Source organism: Manduca sexta, chromosome 6 (assembly GCF_014839805.1).
Source record: "Manduca sexta isolate Smith_Timp_Sample1 chromosome 6, JHU_Msex_v1.0, whole genome shotgun sequence".
Taxonomy (NCBI): Eukaryota; Metazoa; Arthropoda; class Insecta; order Lepidoptera; family Sphingidae; genus Manduca; species Manduca sexta.
The window spans coordinates 9,074,146-9,095,398 of NC_051120.1; the positions used below are offsets into that span (position 1 = coordinate 9,074,146).

General features: G+C 35.5%; 1 protein-coding gene across 1 annotated transcript in view; it reads right to left on the reverse strand.

Annotated features, from left to right (window-relative positions):
- Nucleotides 1-853: 853 nt before the first annotated feature.
- The window catches only part of LOC115440522 (hemicentin-1), an 81,131-nt gene continuing 60,731 nt past the window's right edge, over nucleotides 854-21,253 (reverse strand). Inside the window, exons 4-9 of the mRNA XM_030164865.2 lie at nucleotides 17,702-17,816; nucleotides 16,474-16,553; nucleotides 12,601-12,734; nucleotides 10,909-11,111; nucleotides 7,852-7,948; nucleotides 854-3,847 (exon numbers count right to left, since the gene is read on the reverse strand). Coding sequence (XP_030020725.2) covers nucleotides 3,735-3,847; nucleotides 7,852-7,948; nucleotides 10,909-11,111; nucleotides 12,601-12,734; nucleotides 16,474-16,553; nucleotides 17,702-17,816 — 742 coding nt within the window. The 3' untranslated portion in view covers nucleotides 854-3,734. The remainder of the gene's footprint in view (nucleotides 3,848-7,851; nucleotides 7,949-10,908; nucleotides 11,112-12,600; nucleotides 12,735-16,473; nucleotides 16,554-17,701; nucleotides 17,817-21,253) is intronic.

A 21,253-nucleotide genomic window follows, 5' to 3' on the forward strand; every position in this document is an offset into this window, starting at 1 on the left:
GAAATATATTATACGATAAATATATTTATTGCCTTAATATAAAATTATATTGACAAAGGTTTGCTCGCAATAGACCTATATTTAAGTAATATATAATAATATAACAAATTATTATCAACTAACATATAACATGTTAACAAAGTTTATTGTGATTCAAAATGATTATGTTTATCGACAAATCGATATTAATTTATAATTCATATTTTATATTTACAATCGATATGACGTAAGGCATATGTACACTATCAGTCTTACTTAAAAAAAATTGCAAAGCTATGCTTAGTTAAAACACAAATTTACTCGATCCGCTGTAAGTTAAAACCCGCCATCTTGCCTCTTAATAAGGTTTAAACTAGGAGCCGGTGATATTTTTGACAGCTATTTAAGCAATTCTTATCCACCTCTTAACACTACAACAAGTTTATAAGTAAGACTGAATATTTTTAACCAGTTGATGACACGCTATAAACGAAGATACGACGCGTGGAGAACGCGAGGTTCGCGGGCTTTTTACTCTGCAGTCTGCCCTGTACGCAATTTATACGCGCGGAAAAAGCGCGTCATCAGTTTGATTAAAAAATCTCGTGTGTACGCCCTTAGTTACAATATTTATTAGTATTAATATTGTTCCTCTACAACATTGACGTATTATTTATTTTCGATAAGTATACTGTTTCATAGCATTAAATACGAGATATTAAACAAATGTATGAAATTAAAAATAGGGCAAAATATAAATTTAAAGATCATCATCATCATTCTTAAAATGTTATAAATATTTTTCCAACTGAAATAAATATTCTGGTATATAAATAATCAGAAAATCAAAAATATAATTTAATAAATGTTTCAAAACAGTATCTTATGTAATAAAATACCACTCATCACCACATGAATAAGATATACACGATACAACCATCAAAGCGTTGGATCCAATGCCTCATTTACACTATCGGCGAATATCTTGTCGAATAATCCGTGCAAAATATGACTGAATTAGGAGCAACTAATACACATTAATAAGCTATATACACGTACTCGTGTGTTCTCCGCAATTCCGAAGCCATTGGTGAAAGATGAATAGATTTTATATTTAAAATATTTGAACCACGTCGAATTATGAGCGATGTAACTTCACATATCCAGGGAAAAGTAGAGATGCAATTCGCGCAAATGATTCACTGTGCTCTTCTCCTGCGATTTTTTAGGCCTAGACAGACGGCGTATTTTGGAACGTAACGAACGAACGACACGCATTTACTCAATACATTCCGAATATTGAAATAGTTTTTTGATAAATGGACTTACTGAGTCAATTCTACTGAGATCCTTAATACTACTAGTGTTTCCAAGGGTCCCTAAACAAGTGGTTCTGGTAGAGATCTGAGGTAATGCCTTATGGTACCCCGGAGCCGCCTCTAATACGTCGATGAAGGCTATTGCAGGGTTTTAGATGGTACGTGGACGTGCATAGAATGTTGGTAACCCCGACATACCCGCCTTGGTTCCTCGGATCTATCTCATAGCAAATGTATAGATAGTGATCGCTTGCAATTACGTTTTGTATGGTGAGTGAGAATTTCGAAGGCAAATAATAGCCTTCGGTCTGCTGGTAAATTTGATATCACCCCGAGAACGTAACACGGGACTTGTACCACACTAAGCCACTAGTCTTCCAGCTTTAAATACATTGTCTAACTTTTATTACCTTACATATTCCCCATGTTCTCGAGTCAATTGACGGCGCTCGGCCGGCCCGGTGGAATCTTATTGTGATTTCCCAGTGAAAAAAACAGCATCCCCAAACAAGCCACAGACTGTTTACTTTTAGAAGTACCATTAATATGCGCCTTAAAAACGCGCAAATAGTACGCGCGTCAAAACGCGTCGGCGCATACAAAATTCGCCGTCTGTATTCTCCCTTACAGTAAGTTCTCATATTCAACTGATATTTCGTATGACTAAAAAGTATTACATTCGTATATTTTTTTGTTTTCTTTAGCCAATGAGTGGTACTTTAAATATTATCTAATTACTGCTTATTCTACCACGGTATACATTTCACAATAACTGACAGAAAACATAAATTATATTAAAATATTTAAGTATAGTGCGATATTTTTCTGTGATATGAAGAAGATATTGTGATATGTGATTTTTAACGAAACATCTAACATATTACATACATCTGTACAAGTTATATACATTCTCACTAATGGTCCTATTTCCTTATAGATCCTTGGACGGTTTTTTTTCTTCTTTTAAGGATCTCTGAAAACCGCTCTATTGGCTGGACTAGAGATTTTGGAAATTTAATTCAAAGTGCAAGAAATGTCTCTGCACCATTTAAAGGTTAACTGATAGAAAATGCCTTCGGTATTAAATCCGCCTTTACACCTACTAATTTCTTTATTTATGAAAATAAATAATATTATATTTTGGGCACAAATACTTAAAGATATTCACGAACGAACATAACAAATGAATTGACTGAATTCCTCTAAATTAAATTGACTTAGGTGACATCTTAAATATCTTAAAAATCTGACAGCTCTATTATACATTATCTCAGTGTGATTCGAACTGTATAGAAAAAAATGTAAGTTATTGAGATAGTAGATAACATTTTGAAGGTAAAAGCCCCAATTAATATATTAAGTTAAAGCATTAAAAAACTCAACATAAACAAGGAACAGCATCGTAAGTATAACAACAAAATAATGTTCAAAAAGCAGCTTCCTTGTAAAACACGAGAAAACACTCCATCAAAAAACGAATGATGAAACGCCCAAAAACTTAATAAAAACTGTATCCATCATTATACTTTCCTTCGACTTTTTCGAATGACCTTGATACAACAAAAATAGGAGTTATAAAATATACCTACATTGAATGATGAATGAAACTTAGGGTCATATTAATATACCGCACCTTTGAAACTATAATGACCTAATTCAAAAAAGAAGATTTGTAAGAAACAAATAAAAAAGATTTGATAACAGTACAAAAGGCAGTGGAATTTCTATTCTTTAATTTTGTCTTCTTCTCGTCATAGGGTTATAGAGTTTGCTTTGGAAGGTAGTTTTTTAAGAAAAACGACAAATATATAGATACAGTTTGAGTTAGGTCACTTTAATTCTAAGGGTGTGGTATACAACTCAGTTTAGCTCTTAAGAGTGATATCAAATGACATGTTTTCAAATTAAAATCAGCATTTCAAGGTTGTCGCTGTTTAATAAAAAGATATAAATAACGTCTCAAAGGATATCTTAAGTCACAGCATATGAAGGTAGAAGGCCTGTAATCCCTCGCTATTAATAGAATTTATTACTAACGATTAATGGAAGGTACTAATAAAAATATGATGCTCAGATTTAGAACGACCTCACGGATGTCAATTTAAAATTGAATAATAGTGAACGACAAGTATAATGTTGAATGTCTTTGGTAAATAAAAATAATCATGTTATTTTAGATCATACATAAAATAAATAATTTAAATATTAAAAAAAGTATATGTTACAGGAAATTAGAATGATTATTTTTATGTAACTATATTTGTTAGGATCACGATTGATCTTTCGTTTGTATAGAGAAATAAATAGTTCAAATAATTAAGACCACGATATCCTTAAAAAATAACTCTTAACTTTCTACAAATAAGTCTTTAATTGATTTTTCCAAAATCTTCAGACCAGCTATCATCATAACACACTTTGTGCAATCTAAATTGGTCACCTTATATCACCGTACAAAGTTCCAAACGCTAGGATCAGTGAAGTCAGCAACAAATTGAAGTAGCTTGTAGTGGTCTTCACTCCACTCTGAAGTTCAGCAAGGCTTGACCCTGTGAAAGAATGCAATAAGTTAGAAGAGAAGAAATAAAAATGATTAGAGGAAATTAATTTCATCTAATTCCAGGTCCAAAAGTAAAGCAATGACAAAAACGAAACCCATATTATTTGTGCTATTTATCTTCTACTTAATATTCTTAGCTTAAGGTCTAAAGCTTAAGGTTATAAACACAATAATAAAATGGTCTTCGGATAACGTAGGTAGGTGAACACAAAAAATATTTTTGGAATTTCTACCCCTAAATGGGGTCTTTCTGAGATGGCGATTGGAAATTCATCCTTAAATCTATCGAACACACGACTAGTATCTGGTAGTATACTACTTTCGATAGATAGTTAATTAATTAAGCGATTAATATACATTATCGCTAAATAAAAAAGAACTATATTGATATCATATTAAGAACCTATATTAAATGTTATATTGGTTTACTGAAACTCTTTTTTCAAACGCATAATCTAAAATCAATATAAAATTACTCCAGAACCCAAGCTACATATTTAAAACATATTATTAAGAACCAAATATGCGTCAATATACACTTCATCAAGTTTTAATATTCTGAACAAATGAATGAGTGAATGTATTAAGCTGATGGATATTCAAATAAGACAATGGATATGGATGTGATGCCGCATAATTGATCACGTGAATATATTAATGGAATGTAAGAACGAATGGGCTTTATGTAAGTTGTGAGTAGTTTCAAATTTCAATGAATTGATTGGTTGACATTTGTAATCCTTATTTTTGAAGTGAACGAGTAATTGAATTATTAAATTGTTAGTAATGAACACGACAAAGTGACAAACGACACGTGATAATATGATGAAAGTCGATGTTAGACAAAAGGGTGAATTATTAAAAAAAATCTTTAGACAGCGTCAAAAAAAGGAGGCCAAAATGAAGTATTCTGATACAAATAATTTGGTTGGGGCTTGCGTAGAAACTTTAAATAAATAACCGACGAGATCTAATAATAAATTCAAAAAAATTGTTTCCTTTAAAACATAAAATAGGTTTTAGTACGTTTGAATATTTTATCAACCTTTTAAACGCGACTGCCTTCAGCTATAAAAATAGCAAAATGTTTATGATCACAAGGAATTATTTATGACGCCTCATCAAACAGTAAGTTCCGTAATACGGGGATAACAATTCTAAGTAACAAGAAGAAAGGGTGCTTTGTGGATCTTATTCAAGCTTTGCCCCACTTTACAAGAGTAAGGTACTAAGTTATCTCGATCGGAATTTTCTTTCTTTTTACCAACGAGGTAACCGCGATGGTACATTTTATAATAGAATATAAGCAACGAACAGATGGGTCTCTTGATGTATAAAAATAAGTACCATTTTAGTCCATTATGATGATCAAAATGGTAATAAAGTTAATGGAATTAGAGCCACTTGTAGCTGGTATTTTCCATAGTAGAAGGTCTATTCTAACAGTTTAATAGTAGTGCATATTAGATCAAAATTATTATCTTTATCATCAGCCACACGAAGTCCCCTGCTCAACATAGGCCTTCTCTAAAGATTTCCAGATAGATATGTCAAAATTGTCCTGCACCCAACATGTTTCTGCCATAGTTATCGTTTCATTGAATTATAGCACTATCGTACGAATTTATAAAAAAAAATATATAGCATTAAATAGCATCTATGCTACTGTAAGGTTTCCGGAGGTGTAATAAATCTTTCTCTATTACCAAATCCTCGTGAAATTAGAAGGCACTATTCCTCCGGCACTTTGAGTGTTCATAGAAGATGATTGTTAATTAGGGCATCCTTTCCTATTTACTGCTCTTTTATTTCTTCTAGTACAATAAATGTCTTTAAACCAGATTTATCATGTACTTGAGAATACAGACCAGTATCTATAGATATTATAAGAAGAAGTCCCCAAAAACTGTTTTTCTGCACGTGATTGATTTTCTGAAAAGTTTTTTACTAAAAAGATATTGCCATTCTTGAGGAAGATTTATGTTAATAGTACATTACGGTTTTATTTAAATTTACTTAAATATAAGGATTATTGTTGAAGAGGTCGCGTGGTTATAAAAAATCTCGTGGTTCGGGATTTACGCGGGAAAATATTTTTGACATACTGATTTCTACGCGAGCAAAGCCAAGTTCAAAATAAATATAAATATTACATACATACATACATACATAACATCACGCATTTTATCCCCCGAAGGGGGTATGCAGAGAACGCAACTAGGGCACCCACTTTTCGCCAAGTATGTTCCGTCCCATGATGTGATAGGGGCGAGCCTATCGCCATATCGGGCACAAATTCCAGACTCCGGGCTGATACTGAGCAGAAAAACCCAAATATCACTTTTGCCCGACCCGGGATTCGAACCCAGGACCTCAGAGCGCTATTGTACCGGACGTGCAATACAACTACGCCACCGAGGCAATTATTAATTATTTAATACACCAATTATTCTGGTAATATAAATATTACCAGAATAATTTAACGAGAAAAATCTGACGTTGGAAAGAATATTGATCGACTAACATGAGTAATGTCTGGAAGCCAAGTGTCAGCCGTTAAAGTGCTAAGCAAGCGGAGCCTACGTTGTGTAAATACGTGGATATTTACACAATTTATAGACTTGATGATAAGTTGTAGACGAGTTATCATTTTGTTAACGGCACTGGCTTGAATGACATTATATCTAGTTAACACGGGGGAGGGACCTGCAAATGGGATACCAGAATGTCCCCGGCTTAGCAACTGCAGGGGATTGGAGGAGAGTTACAAGGAGATATTTGGGGAAGGGAAATAGGGTAAAGAAAAGGAACCTAGTTAGCATGGGAAGAGGGAAGAAGGCCTGGAAATGTTTGCGAGCCCTCACAGGTCTCAATGTGTAGTTACTACCACTATGTATACACACGGAACTGTGTGCCTAGGGTCGCGGCAAATGTCCCCTCGTGCTTAAGGTATATTCGGTGTGAAGACCGAGCACACAGGCAATGCCTCAGGAGGTATCTAGTTTAACTGCCGGGTGTTTGAGACAGCATCTAATGTCTTTGGGTGTCAACTGCAGTGCAATGTTAATACATTGTATGCCATGCAGCACTTAATAACTCAAAGTTGAGCTGATATTACAGTTAATGGAGAGTCGTGCCCTTTACCACAAAATACCTTAAGTTGGTCGCTCACTTGATGGCAAGCCACGCCTACTGTCTGTTTGTACGTCTTCATAAAGACTTCTAAAATATAAATCAAGACATTATTTGTTCACCATTAAAGCTTCAGTCAGGCAAGTTTAATAGTCAGCAAGTTTAAGGGAGAAAAATATTATTTCTGCTGTTATAAGCTTTTTCCCGGATAACACTTATTGTGAAAGGCGGGTCCACTAAGCTCGGGTAATTGATAAGTTGGATGCTAAATTGACAAAAATTGCGTGAACCTTTATAAAAGATTTTATCTTTTACGTCAAGTGCGATTTTTGTTATTTTCACGCTCTATTCCATGCTAACATTACCTATAAATACGTTATATTTATCTGTTACTCTATTATCGCCAGACTTAATGTATTTTGACGAAATTTGGTTCGCCATATGATCAAACTCCAAGATGTTGCTTTTTTAATATTTGTCACAAGCTAAGTTACTGCCTAAACCCCAAAAATAGTAGCTTCATAAAATCAATAGCAAAACAGAATTAAACACAATTATATAAAAACAACCGATTTGCTTGTGGTAGTATGTTTTATATCCACCCGGACAGCGTCCACCGCACACAAGGTGTTAAAAACCCGCCATAGTGGCCCACGTAAGTGTCGCGTTTCGTAATCAGCCTGTACATATCCGGTTCCATCAGGCCAGCATAAATGTGTCTACTGCCGAGGAATAATCATCTCTCATCAGTCGACATTCTTTTAGACCTCACTCCACTTACCATTAGGTGCTGTGAAGTCGTATAAAAAAGACAGTAAAGTTCAAATTCTCATCTAGTCAAGCATAAATACTTAAACGTACCTTGTAAGACATGAACGCGAGCGACTGTTCGCATCCGCAGCGGGGCTTCCAGAGCGCAGGTGTAATTCCCGGCGTCTTCCACTCGGAGACGTGCCACCTGTTGGCAAACGTCTTGTCAAATTGACTCATTAACTTGAAAAACTTACTGTTGGAGGAGTTAAGGAATGGGTTGGTTACGTAGCGGGTATTAAGTTTAATGCATTATGCTGGGGCCATGCTATCGTTTTGTGGCTTTTGATGCGGCTGCAAAATAACGCGATAGTTGAAGCAATATTTGGAATTTGAATTGATTATAATATATTGCCTCGGTGGCGTCGTTGTATTCCATGCACAGTACGACAGCGCTCTCCGATCTTGGGTTCGAATCCCGGGTCGGGCAAAGTGATATTTGGGATTTTCTGCTCAGTATCAGCCCGGAGTCTAGAATTTGTATCGGATATGGCGATAGGCTAGCCTCCTAACACATGCTGGGCCGGAACATACATGGCGAAAAGTGGGTGCCCTGGTTGCGCCTCTGCATACCGGGGTAAAAGCGTGATGTAGTGTCTGTATAATATATCGCAGTATTTTTACGCGATAATGTTGACATTCCTAGACCCAACATGAAGAATAAAAATGAAGTACTTATCGGAAGAAATAAATTAAAGTTAATAGAATCGCTGATCAGATCCAATTTATTTTGCGTCTGATTGAAAAGCGATCGTTTGGACGCGTTCTTTCAAGGGTTAGTTAGTAATAACCAGTAAGCAGTCGCCTTGATTCTAGTTGCTCTCGAAAATGCAGATTCTCATATAGCATCGGCTGCAGTGTAATTTCGGCCACCAAGCAGCAGTGTAGTCACTGTTGTGTTCCGGTTTAAAGGACATTGTAGCCAGTGTAACCACTGGACATAATGAGATTTAACATCTCATGTCTCAGGATGGCGAGCGAGTAGAATATCAAACATTGCTTTGTAATTCAAGGTGTTGGATGGTGTTTCTTCTGTTTATGGGTGGTCGTATCGCTTACCATCAGACTAACGGCAAGCTCGTCTCGACATTCAACTAACAATAAAAAATGTTTAGTATTATTGGCCTGTAAGCGGCGATAGCTTAGTTGGTTGTGGAACGGACTGCCGAGACGAATGTCCGCAGGTTTTAATCCCAAGGGCACACACCTCTGAATTTTCTAAAAATATGTGTGTGTTCTTTGAGAATTATCGCTTGCTTTTAAAGGTGAAGGAAAACATCGTGAGGAAACCTGCACACCTGAGAAATTCTCTATTAGGAATTTTTGAGGGTGTGTGAAGTCTACCAACCACTAGGCCAGCGTGGCGGACTAAGGCCTATTTCCTCTCAGTTGTAGAGGAGACCCGTGACCAACAGTGGGACAGTATATAATACAGGGCTGATATTATTTATTTATAATTGGCCTATAGTCTATACGCGTTTATATAAAAAGACATTATTAATATAGTTAGTCGTGGTAATATTAAGCACAACCCTGGGCCCCTACTTAATTCATTGCCATCATAGCGTACTGTTATCTTACAATAAACATTTACAGAGATAATACGGCCGAGCCAAATGGCCTATTTCACCAACATTGGCCTACATACCCGTTATAATATTTTAAAGTAAATTCGCCGCGTGGATGTAAAATTGTTGCTATTTTTTTCGTAACTGAGTTAGCGGTACGTTGAAAAATGTTTAGGTAAATTTTTGGCGTGTTTGTTGCCTTTGTAGGGCCACAAAAAGATCAAAAGTCGTTTGATCACATCAAAATTTTTATTCATTCATTTTGATAGGGGAATATTGTATTTATTTTGTTAGCTATACAGCTATTGTTTGCAGAAGCTTTTCATTATAGAGTTATGTAATTATTTATATTTCACAGTTAATAATAGTACAGCCGCCAATGATATACTCTAAATAAATAATAATATTGTATAGTGATCGATTTTTTTTTTTTATTGTAAAAGTATTTATTTATTAAATTCTAACTTGTTGTAGCAAGTAAATTAAAATAAACACTAACCCCCTGATTCATAGACGTTATTTATCTAGCGACGGAGCATCGCTGTCAAGTCTATTTCTCAGCTTTGTTTATCTGACAGCCAAATAGATTCAAGTTGTATGACAATATTAGCCAATCACAACGGCCCTATGTCTACGCACTGCAAAGGCTGCCATGCCGTCAGCACTGAGAAACAAACTTGTTATCACAGCAATGCTCCGTCCTTAGATAAATAACGTCTATGCATAAAAGGGTAAATTTATAATAAAGTACGTGTCGTATCATGAACCAAAGAGTCACGATACGGGTTACCCGCTATTACCCAGCAATTCGAAAGAAGATATAATTATGATAATTATAAGTAGGAGTGAACTCTGCTTTAACTTAAGAACTGAAGTTCATTTCATACCATATACAAAAATTACTACTTCATAATATAAACACACATATAAAAACCGTTGCCGAACAACCACATTAGGGTTGCCACCCGAACTTTATAAAAAAGTATTATTTTAAAGTACGGGTGGACCCCTAATTCTATTACGTTATTTCGGGTAATTGTATGAGAACAATACAGTAAGCGAAAATACTTTATTAAGCATGATTTAATTCCTCTGCGATAGTTACTAAGAATTTTTGCGTAAAACGGCAGTAAGTAATGGTAGCAAGTATTAAACAAAATAGATGATGTTTTTAAAATTGTATAATATTCATTTTATTTTTATCAAATTACGTCACATTCAATCTACGTCAGAATTGGTGAAAAGTTTAAATATTATGATGAAGAATACTAAATGAGAGAAAAACAAACTTGGAATCTGATAATTTTATTTGTCAAAGGTAATAAAAATATGCTTATAAGTAAAATAATAAAGTAGAATTAATTTGTACTTTTTTTGAAACCGTGTAGTTTTTTAACATTTAATTTGCCAATGTCTTTGCCCGAAAGAAGGTGACAACCCTAATGTTTTTAACCTTTAATTTGTCAATGCTCATTTTCCAAAAAGAGGTGGCAACCCTAAAACTAAACTAAAACCCTCTTTCAATCCATCAAACACTTACCTGCAAATGGCTAGTCAGACTCAAATGATCGGTCTCAATGAGCACTCCACCACGAACTTCATCGAGAGAGACTGTCGTATTTCCCCTGTACCAATGCATTTCTGGCACAGTATCACCTGGGTACAAGTTCAGCACAGCGCACTTTAGAGATAACGTCTCCCCCGTTTCAAGGAAAGCTTCTTTGCTCATCCTTATTGCGGGTGCTGCGAAAGAAATTGCGGTTTGTAAAAAGGTTTTATTAAAAGTCTTTACGCTTTCAAACGGATAGTAATAAGGTACGTCATTGTTTTATTTGGTCTTGAAAAAATAAGTCTTATTTAAGTTCCTTCTTAAATTATACTTGGGTAGAAGTTTCGATGTCTATGATATATTTTTCAAATTTCGTTTGTTTGGTATTATGTTTTTTGAATTTGTATTTGGAAGAATTTTATTAAAAGGCAATTCTGAAGCTTGGTATATAAAACACTAGCTTTTGCTCGCGGCTCCGCCCGCGTTATAAAGTTTTTCAGGCTAAAGTTTTCCGTTATAAAAATAGTAGTTTTCCGGGAGCCTATGTTCTTCCCAGGGTCTCAAACTGTCTCCATACCAAATTTCATCTTAATACGTTAGGTAGTTTTTGAGTTTAACACGTTAAGGCACACAGATGCAGCGGGGACTTTGTTATATTATTTAGAACTTTTAAGTGAAACAATCCCGTCATACATCATTGTTGCATAACTTTAACTGTTTACGCAGCGCAGGCAACGGAAGCTCTCAAAACTCATAATTTTCCCCGTTTTTGCAACATGTTTCATTACTGCTCCGCTCCTATTGGTCATAGCATGATGATATATAGCCTATAGCACTCCACGAATAAAGGGCTATCCAACGCAAAAAGATTTTTTTAGTTTGGACCGGTAGTTCCTGAGATTAGCCATTACTGCCCCGCTCCTATTGGGTATAGCGTGATGATATATAGCCTATAGCACTCCACGAACAAAGGGCTATCCAACGCAAAAAGAATTTTTCCGTTTGGACCGGTAGTTCCTGAGATTAGCCATTACTGCCCCGCTCCTATTGGGTATAGCGTGATGATATATAGCCTATAGCACTCCACGAACAAAGGGCTATCCAACGCAAAAAGAATTTTTCAGTTTGGACCGGTAGTTCCTGAGATTAGCGCGTTCAAACAAACAAACAAACAAACAAACAAACAAACAAACAAACAAACAAACAAACAAACAAACTCTTCAGCTTTATATAATAGTATAGATTACATATTGAAGATAGTCATAGTTACTGAAATACATTCTCCTAAACTTCTTTCAGTAGAAAAATTATCAAATTTAAAGAATAAATATAAACCATCATAACATATCAGACTGAATAATTCAAGCTTTTTAGTTTCTAATTAGAGATGAATGATAGATTTGATAATAGAAAATGTGTACTCCTGCCGCCAAGCAGCAGTCTTTAGTCACTATTTTGTTTCAGTTGGAAGAACATGGAAGCCAGTGTAATTACTGGACATAATAATATTTAACATCTCATGTCTCAAGATGGCAAGTGCAGTAGAATACCAAAAAAAATATATATAATTCTATTGTTGGATGGCGTTTCAACTGTTTATGGGCGGTCGTATCGCTATCAGGTGAACGGCAAGCTCGATTCGTCATTCAAAGCAATAAAAAAAGATTCGAAATAAGTACTCACGATGGACAGTTAGTTTGAATCGCCTTAACATAGGCGGATGCGTTGACACGTGACAACAGTAGATTCCTGAATCAGCTACTTTCGCGTCAGATAAAGCCAACTTCCAATTCTCACCAGCTAAGTCCACTCTGTACCTGTAAAAAAGAAATCGTTGAAAACCCTTATATAAATTATCATTAATAGTACATTTGTTGACTTTTTTGATACTGTCATGGCAATATGATCCCACTGGATCTGCTAAGCGAAATAGGACCCAGATAGCATGTGGACTGGTGAGAGATGAGTATCCCTTGCCAGTCGATATAATCATGCAGGCCTGTTTAAAGCCAGTTATACATGCTTTAGTGTCTATAGATTTAAGAGTCCATAGCTTTGGGGGAGGCGCTAGTTAGATGGTATCACAGTCTGCCAAAAATTGATATCAAGCTGTTTGCTGTTGGATTTCGTATAATATGATTTCTAGATGCTCAAACAGCATCCGCTCTTCTTTAATTCCTACCTTTTATTTAAGATTAGCAACGCTTCCATCATTCTTCAGATATTATGAGTACTAAATGTACGTAGTGACTACTTAATTTATGGTGACCCACAGGTTCCTGTAGTGGTGTAGCATACGCTATAAAATTACCCTGTCTACCAAAACAAAGCCCATTAAAGTACTATTATTCCATTATCTAGTAAAACTTTTAACATCAAAATCCTAACCACGATCAGTTCGGATAGCATCAGTCGTTAAGTCCCTTTTGAAATAAAACTACTGAACATTGACTAGCGTGTTCTGAATAACAATACGCGATGACTACATTCGGTTTTTAACTATTTATGTTGTTTTCATCTACGTTTTTTAAACAGGGACGATAACGTGACCCTACTTCACCTGATGGTAAGTGAAGTGGGGTCCAATAGAATGTCGACTGACGAGAGATGATTACCCCTCGACAGTCGACACAATTATGCCGGCCAGTTGGGACCGGATATCAGTGGCGAAGGGTGAAAATTTTCAAAAGGGAACCCGACGAAATATTTTTTTCTACAGTTAACATAATATAATACGCTGTTCACAATAAATTAAATTCAGTAAATACTTAGTCTGGCCATAAATACTGTTACACTTAATTATAAAAAAATATTACATTTGAATTTCGAATCTGTCATTTTTATACGATTGTTCATTGTGTTTTCTCATTTTGGCGCCAATACATTGTAAAATATTTTGCGATATTAAAATGGTGTGGGGTGATAAAGAGAACCGAATCGCTGTGATAGCATTACACAAAGTAGGTATGGAGCCAAATGCAATTTTTAAAACTCTCCATACACTTGGTATTAGTAAAATGTTTGTGTACCGGGCTATTAATAGGTACAATGAGACCTCCTCTGTTTGTGACAGAAAAGATCTGGCCGTCCACGTAGTGTTCGTACGAAAAAGGTGGTCAAAGCAGTAAGGGAAAGAATTCGAAGAAATCCTGTCCGAAAGCAAAAGATTTTATCTCGGGAAATGAAGATAGCACCTAGAACCATGTCGCGTATTTTAAAAGATGACTTAGGACTTGCAGCCTATAAGAGACGCACTGGCCATTTCTTAACTGATAATTTAAAGAAGAATAGGGTGGTAAAATCGAAACAACTACTGAAGCGGTACGCAAAGGGAGGTCACAGAAAAATTTTGTTTACGGATGAGAAAATTTTTACAATTGAGCAACATTTTAACAAACAAAATGACCGTATTTATGCTCAAAGCTCTAAGGAAGCTTCCCAATTAGTCGACAGAGTGCAACGTGGACATTATCCGACTTCAGTGATGGTTTGGTGGGGTGTTAGCTATGAAGGAGTGACTGAGCCATATTTTTGTGAAAAAGGTATCAAAACATCGGCACAAGTGTATCAAGATACCATTCTTGAGAAGGTAGTTAAGCCCCTTAACATCACCATGTTCAATAACCAAGTATGGTCCTTCCAGCAAGACTCGGCGCCGGGTCATAAAGCTCGGTCCACGCAGTCTTGGTTGGAATCGAACGTTTCGGACTTCATCAGAGCTGAAGACTGGCCGTCGTCTAGTCCCGATCTTAATCCGCTGGATTATGATTTGTGGTCAGTTTTAGAGAGTACAGCTTGCTCTAAACGCCATGATAATTTGGAGTCCCTAAAACAATCTATACGATTGGCAGTGAAGAATTTTCCCATGGAAAGAGTGCGTGCTTCTATTGATAACTGGCCTCATCGTTTAAAGGACTGTATTGCAGCCAATGGAGACCACTTCGAATAAGCTTTTTATATTTTTAATTGTTTTATATTTATGTATTAAACTGACACACTGTAAAAGTAATAAATGTTATTTGCAGTTAACAATTTTCTTTTTTCTTTATTACAATATTTATGGCAAGACTAGGTATATCTTAATCCTAAGTAATTTCCTTCTAATATTAAAAGTCTCTAAATTTACAAAATAATCATATATTTTGAACATAGGTACCTAAAAGAGTCCAACAAGAATTAATAACGCACAAACACTAATTATACATTCTAAATTATTAAAAATATTTCGCGCCAATAGCTCAACATGAAGCCGCAAATTCTCGGGTTACCCTGAAGTACACAAACACGCACGCACACATGTATTTTTACGTCACTTCCAAAAGATTAGACAAAGACACCGCGCTGCGTGTGAAAGAAACAAAAATATAGCGAGGGAAGCGGCCGGGTTCACTTCGAACACTATAAGGCGCGAGCACTGCGCGCGAGTTACGATTTAACGAATTGATATGAACGACAAATATCATTGAAGTATTGATTTAATTTAATAAATATAAGATGACTTGTTTGAATATACTATTTTTATTCTAGTTATATGGTTGTGTTTTTCTTTTATTATTTTTAATTAATTTACAAAAGGTAACCCGGTAGGAATCGGCTTGTATGGACGCTTCGCCACTGCCGGATATATAGACTGATCCCGGAACGCGACAGACTTACATAGGTTCTATGACGAGATTTAACACCTTGTGTATGGTGGTCGCTATATCCTTTATGTGTGTAACTAAGCAGGTACATTGTGGCCATACTAATCTACTCTAAAACACTCAAATTTATATTTATCAAACTAGTGTTTGCATAATGATTTCTTACATTACGCGGATATTAGACATTAAAATTAAACTATTTTTCGGATTTTATCACGGTTTTTGTATTTTAATTTTCTCCCGAAGTTTCGAAGACTGCAACCTTCGCGGTCACGGGAGCCACTGAGATGTTGGTCATCCGCAAAGTCAAAGTTACAATATCTACCTACATTTTACCATTATATAACTTTTTAAATTTCTAGCTGTTGGTGGTCCGATCTGTGTTGTATAACCGGTGAACACAAGAGAAAAAATGTTTTTTTTAAAAAAACCTTTTACAGAAGTTGCCCCACCTAGGAATAAAATCCAAACTCTACAGTCTATAAGTTTATCCACGCTGTCATTACACTAACAGGAAGATTATTTCGAGGCATAACTGAGAAACGTACCTACGCCGCTTGGGGCTGTGGCCAAGTTGCTTTTCTACATTCATTAAGGCTACCGTTTTGTATGAGAATGACATAATAGAGCTATTGAATTATCGTTAGAATATGCCATTTCTATACATTTTATGTTATTTTCTACCATTTATGATTGTAGAAAGATTTCTTAGTCCTGATATTTACTGAACACATAAATTTTTTGGTGACATCAAATTATAATTCATGTATTGACGTTGCCCATGAAATCTTTCAAACACCGCGATGTATTTAAATTTTCAAACATAAAATAAAGACGGTTCATCCATATTAGTATTCTAAAAACGTTGCAATAGAACACCTATATTATTAGACATTCAGTGCAAAGACCTTACCTCGCATCAGCTGTGTGCGTGTCTAGATCTAAAGTAAGCAGTTCCAAGTTCTCATTGTCGTACACTCTTAGCCAGGAGACCTGCAACAAACGGCTGTGTTAAGGTACGTTTCCAATGATTGCAGAATCGCAGAGCATATTATCCTAATGTGTTCAATATTATGAAAACGACTATTGCTTATTGCAAATCGAAATATCGAACCATATTTCTCCGATTTTATTTGTACTTTTAATTTTTAATTTTACATTAAACAGCTTTAAAAAACGCCTTTACAGTTGATGTTTAACTAATAATAATTTATGACTTATATTCTTAATGAAATAATTTTAGTCACAGTGACAGTGAGTGTAATAATTTTAGAGTAGGGATTTTTCAGCCCTAACCTAACACGCGGTCAAGCATATATATTTTAGTCAAAAAAGAGCTTTATCTTCGTTTGAAAAATATGTTCTTCTTACGATTACTTAGCTTCACAAACTTCTTTCGTTATAAGTAAAATAAGCCTCAGTAATTTTAAAATGATGCTTATTAAAATATCATTTTCATCGTCATCAGCCTCATAAAGTCTACCGCTGAACATAGACATCCTCTAAAAATTTCCAGACGGACCTGTCTAAAGCGGTCCGTTAATATACAAAAACAAAATGTTTGAGCCTGCAACTAGATTTTTATCGCAACCACGTGTTCGGAATCGTACTCTACTTAATCGATATGGGAGGCAGGTGGAGCGGAGTCCGCGCGCCAATAGTAACTTATTCGAATTGCAGCTTCTTTATACTGGGTTTTAATTCAGCTCTTTATTCGAGTTGCATTTTTGCTTTTGTTAGGGAAGAGAACGAACGTTTTATTGGTACTATATTCGCCTTTTAGTAGGAATATCGATTCGTTGTGATTTTTTTTTATTTATTCGCATGACGATACGAGCTTGCGTTAGCCTAATGGTAGCGATACAACCGCCCCTAAACAGTAGAAACACCATCCAATACCTTGAATTACAAAGTATTGTTTGGTATTCCACAGTACTCGCCATCCTGAGACATGAGATGTTAAGTTTTATTATGTCCAATAGTTACACCGGCTACGGCTATCGGATTCCGGCGACCCTCACCAGGTTGTCGATCTTGTAGGAGGCCTACGCTGCGTCTTCCGGTTCGTGGTCGCCAGTCCAGAACTTTTCCAAGCATTTTTTGTAGCATCTAACTATGCGTAATAAAGAAATTTTACAAACCGTTTTATCTCTGAGAGCTGTTACTTTACAATCAAATATGACTGTGGAACCAGTGTCAGCATCGATGATAGTGTCTTCAGAAGCCATGTCACCTTCGAATGATGGCGGACGAAACCTGCAAAGAAACTAGGTATTAATGTGGGGGTTAAAGGGGATTTTGAATAGCTTGTTAATCTGAAAGATAAGGTTTTAAAATATAGGCGTTGGTTTTTTTTTTACATGGTCATGGGAGTTACCCCGCTGCACTTGATGGTAAGTGGAGTGGAGTCCAATAGAATGTCGACTGATAAGATGATTACCCCTCGGCTGACGAAACAATTATGCTGGCCTGCTGGAACCGGATATACCCAGGCTGATCCCGGAACACGACACACTAACATGGGCCACTATGGCGGGTTTTAACCACTTGTGTACGGTGGTCGCTATCCGCGCGGATATAAAATATATCCTATCACCAGCAAAAGTTTCTGTGGAGTCATTGGTCTTTTATATAATGAGACTTGGAACAAAAATATTTCTAGATATTAAGGGTATATTTTTATGATAACTTATTCTTTATTTATTATCACTAAAAACAATAATGATTACAATTTAGATCATATCTTAATAACATACTAAATATTTATGAAATTCTAGTTTCGTAAAATTTTCCCGAAAAGCTTTTGGTCCAAAGAGGATTTTGCCCTCGTTTCTGTTTCCTCTGCAATATCGTGTTATATCAGGCCGAATATCTAGTTTCGGCCTTATTTCATCTTGATGCCTATTAGGCCTGATTACGCATCTTACATTGACGTTTATCGTTGATGTTTGGTGTTTTATGGATGGACTGCTTTAAATAATTTGATTAAGGTTTTTGTGTTTCCGCGAATGCCAGTTAAGTAATTGGATAATGATTTTTTGTTTCCGCGAATGCGAGTCCGCCTCGTGATAACGAAGGCTAAAACTTTTCGAAAGTTCGAGAGAAAATGAAAATATGAAAACCGAGATAAAATCCGATTTTTTAAAATTTAAAGTTCTAGGATTTAGCCATAGCCTAGTTGGGTGTGGAACGGACTGCCGAGACGAATGTCTGGAGATTCAAAACCCAGGACACGCGTCACTGCCTTTTTAAAATGATGTGTGTATTCTTTGTGAGTTTTCGCTTGCTTTAAAAGTGAAGGAAAACCCAGTGATGAAACCGAAATATCTGAGTTCTTTATAGAACTTTTGAGGGTGTGTGTGTGGGGCAAAGCCCCGATTTGTAATTATAATAAAAAAATACACATTTTTTATATTATTAATATCAAATTATATTTATTTTTCATTCGACATAATCCTGACTGAAATCAGCAATCTTTATTTAGTTATGCTAAAGGAATGAAATTTCTGAGAAATAAGATTTAATTTATTTGTTTATTTATTGCTTCAATTTGAACTATAATAAGCATTAAGTACTTGTATTTTAGAACTAAATATATTTTTAATAAATTGCTACACAGGTGTTGGAAATGTTATTATATTTTCACAAAATTTATATTATTTTATTTCACAAAACAGTATTTTGTAATTAACGTTGAGTCTTAAAATATTTCCAGAACATGCTGTAAATCTTTGTAAAACAAATTAAGTATATTATTCCTTTGCCAGCACTTGTCTCACTCAAAGAGGTCGAAATATACTTCTTTTCAAATTATGCTTCAGGAACCATTTTGACGTCATCGGTGTCTGGAGGAAGTTTGGACATATGGTGACTTCTAATACATAGTATTCTTGTCTTGCCTGAGAATCGAACCTAGACTCTCAGCATATCAAATGCATTATCATTACACTAATGATTTCCAATTATAAATATGGCCTAGATTCTAAAAAATATATTATTTTCTTCACGTTAAAATCATAAGCAAATGTTTAAATATTTTTAAATTATTAAAATCGATCAACCGTAATTTTAAAAGGATGTTGCCTAATGTAATTTGATCTCGACGCCCCACTCAATGTACAAGGAGTCTTCCTTAATCTTGAGTTGCCATTTACTTGGAACTTAAGTGTCTCCTTCAAATAGGGTAGCGTTTTCGCAGCCCGGCGAGCATTCATCAAATAACTTCAAATTTCCTGTGTCCCTCGTAATTCTAGCTAGCATGAAATTAGGTTCACCTAATTTGGTAAATACTCGCATTTTCTTTTTTGAGAAAATTCCGACGAATTTCTAGTTTTACCAAAACATTTAACAACATATATATAGTAGTTATAACCAAGATTTTCTACACTTTCTTGCTGGTAGGATGTATTTTATATCCGCCCAGATAGCGACCAGCGTACACGAAGTGTTAAAACCCGCCATAGTGGCCCACGTAGGTGTCACGTTCCGGGATCAGCCTGTGTATATCCAGTTCCAACAGGTATAATTGTGTCGACTGTCGAGGGCTAATCGTCTCTAGTCTGTCGAAATTCTATTGGATTCCTTTCTACTTACCACCAAGTATAGTAGGGTCACTTTGACGTGCACTTATTAAAAGAATCGTTAACGCATATATTAATAAAAAAAATAGGTGTGATGTATCCGAGCAATGAGTCTATCGCTGTCTGTTTAGTTTATGCTTAATGAAATAATTAAGTAGGTCATTGGGTGAGTCAGGTTCCAGAGACATTTGGTGTACAAATAACATTGTGTTTAATAATTATAAGACATATCGGCATAGCCTAGTTGGTTGTGGAACGGACTGCCGAGACGAATGTCCGCAGGTCCAAATCCCAAGGGCACACACCTCTGACTTTTCTAAAAAAATATGTATACATATTCTTTGTGAATTATTCGGTAAAGAAAAACATCGTGAGGAAACCTGCATAGCTGAGAAATTCTTTACAGGAATTTTCGAGGGTGTGTGAAGTCTACCAATCCGCACTGGGCCAGCGTGGTGGACTAAGGCCTAATCCCTCTCAGAGGAGGCCCGTGCCCAACAGTGGGAAAGTATATAAAACAGGGCTGATATTATATCAGCATAAAGACGGTTGTCTATCAATGCTACATTACACCACAGTTTATCTGGCATTATATTTATTTATTTATTAGGATTTCCAACAGACTTAATACTACGATTACAATTATTAAAATACTAGCTTTTGCTCGCGGCTTCACCCGCGTCAAGGAGTTTTCCGGGATAATTTTTATTTCCGACATACTTGATGTGTATCATTATGTTATGATCAAATTACACAAAATCATTATAAATTGTTGTCTATGTGTTATTCTGATGTATAACCAATATTACTGTAAAGTTTCATCCTAATCCGTTCATTAGTTTTTTGGTGAAAGAGGAACAAACACAGAAACATACATCCTCACAAACTTTCGTATTTATAATATTAATAGGATATAGGTTATAGCTATAATGTAAGCCCAAGTTAGGAAAACTACATTTGTTATATTTAGATTATATCGTAGTTACCCACTAATTACTATACGTAATAATCATTTGCGTACTAACATTAAAGTAAACTGAATCTGACATGAATTATTATATGCTATAACAACAAAGGATTCACAAGCATTCAAATTATTGTCAGCTACAATTG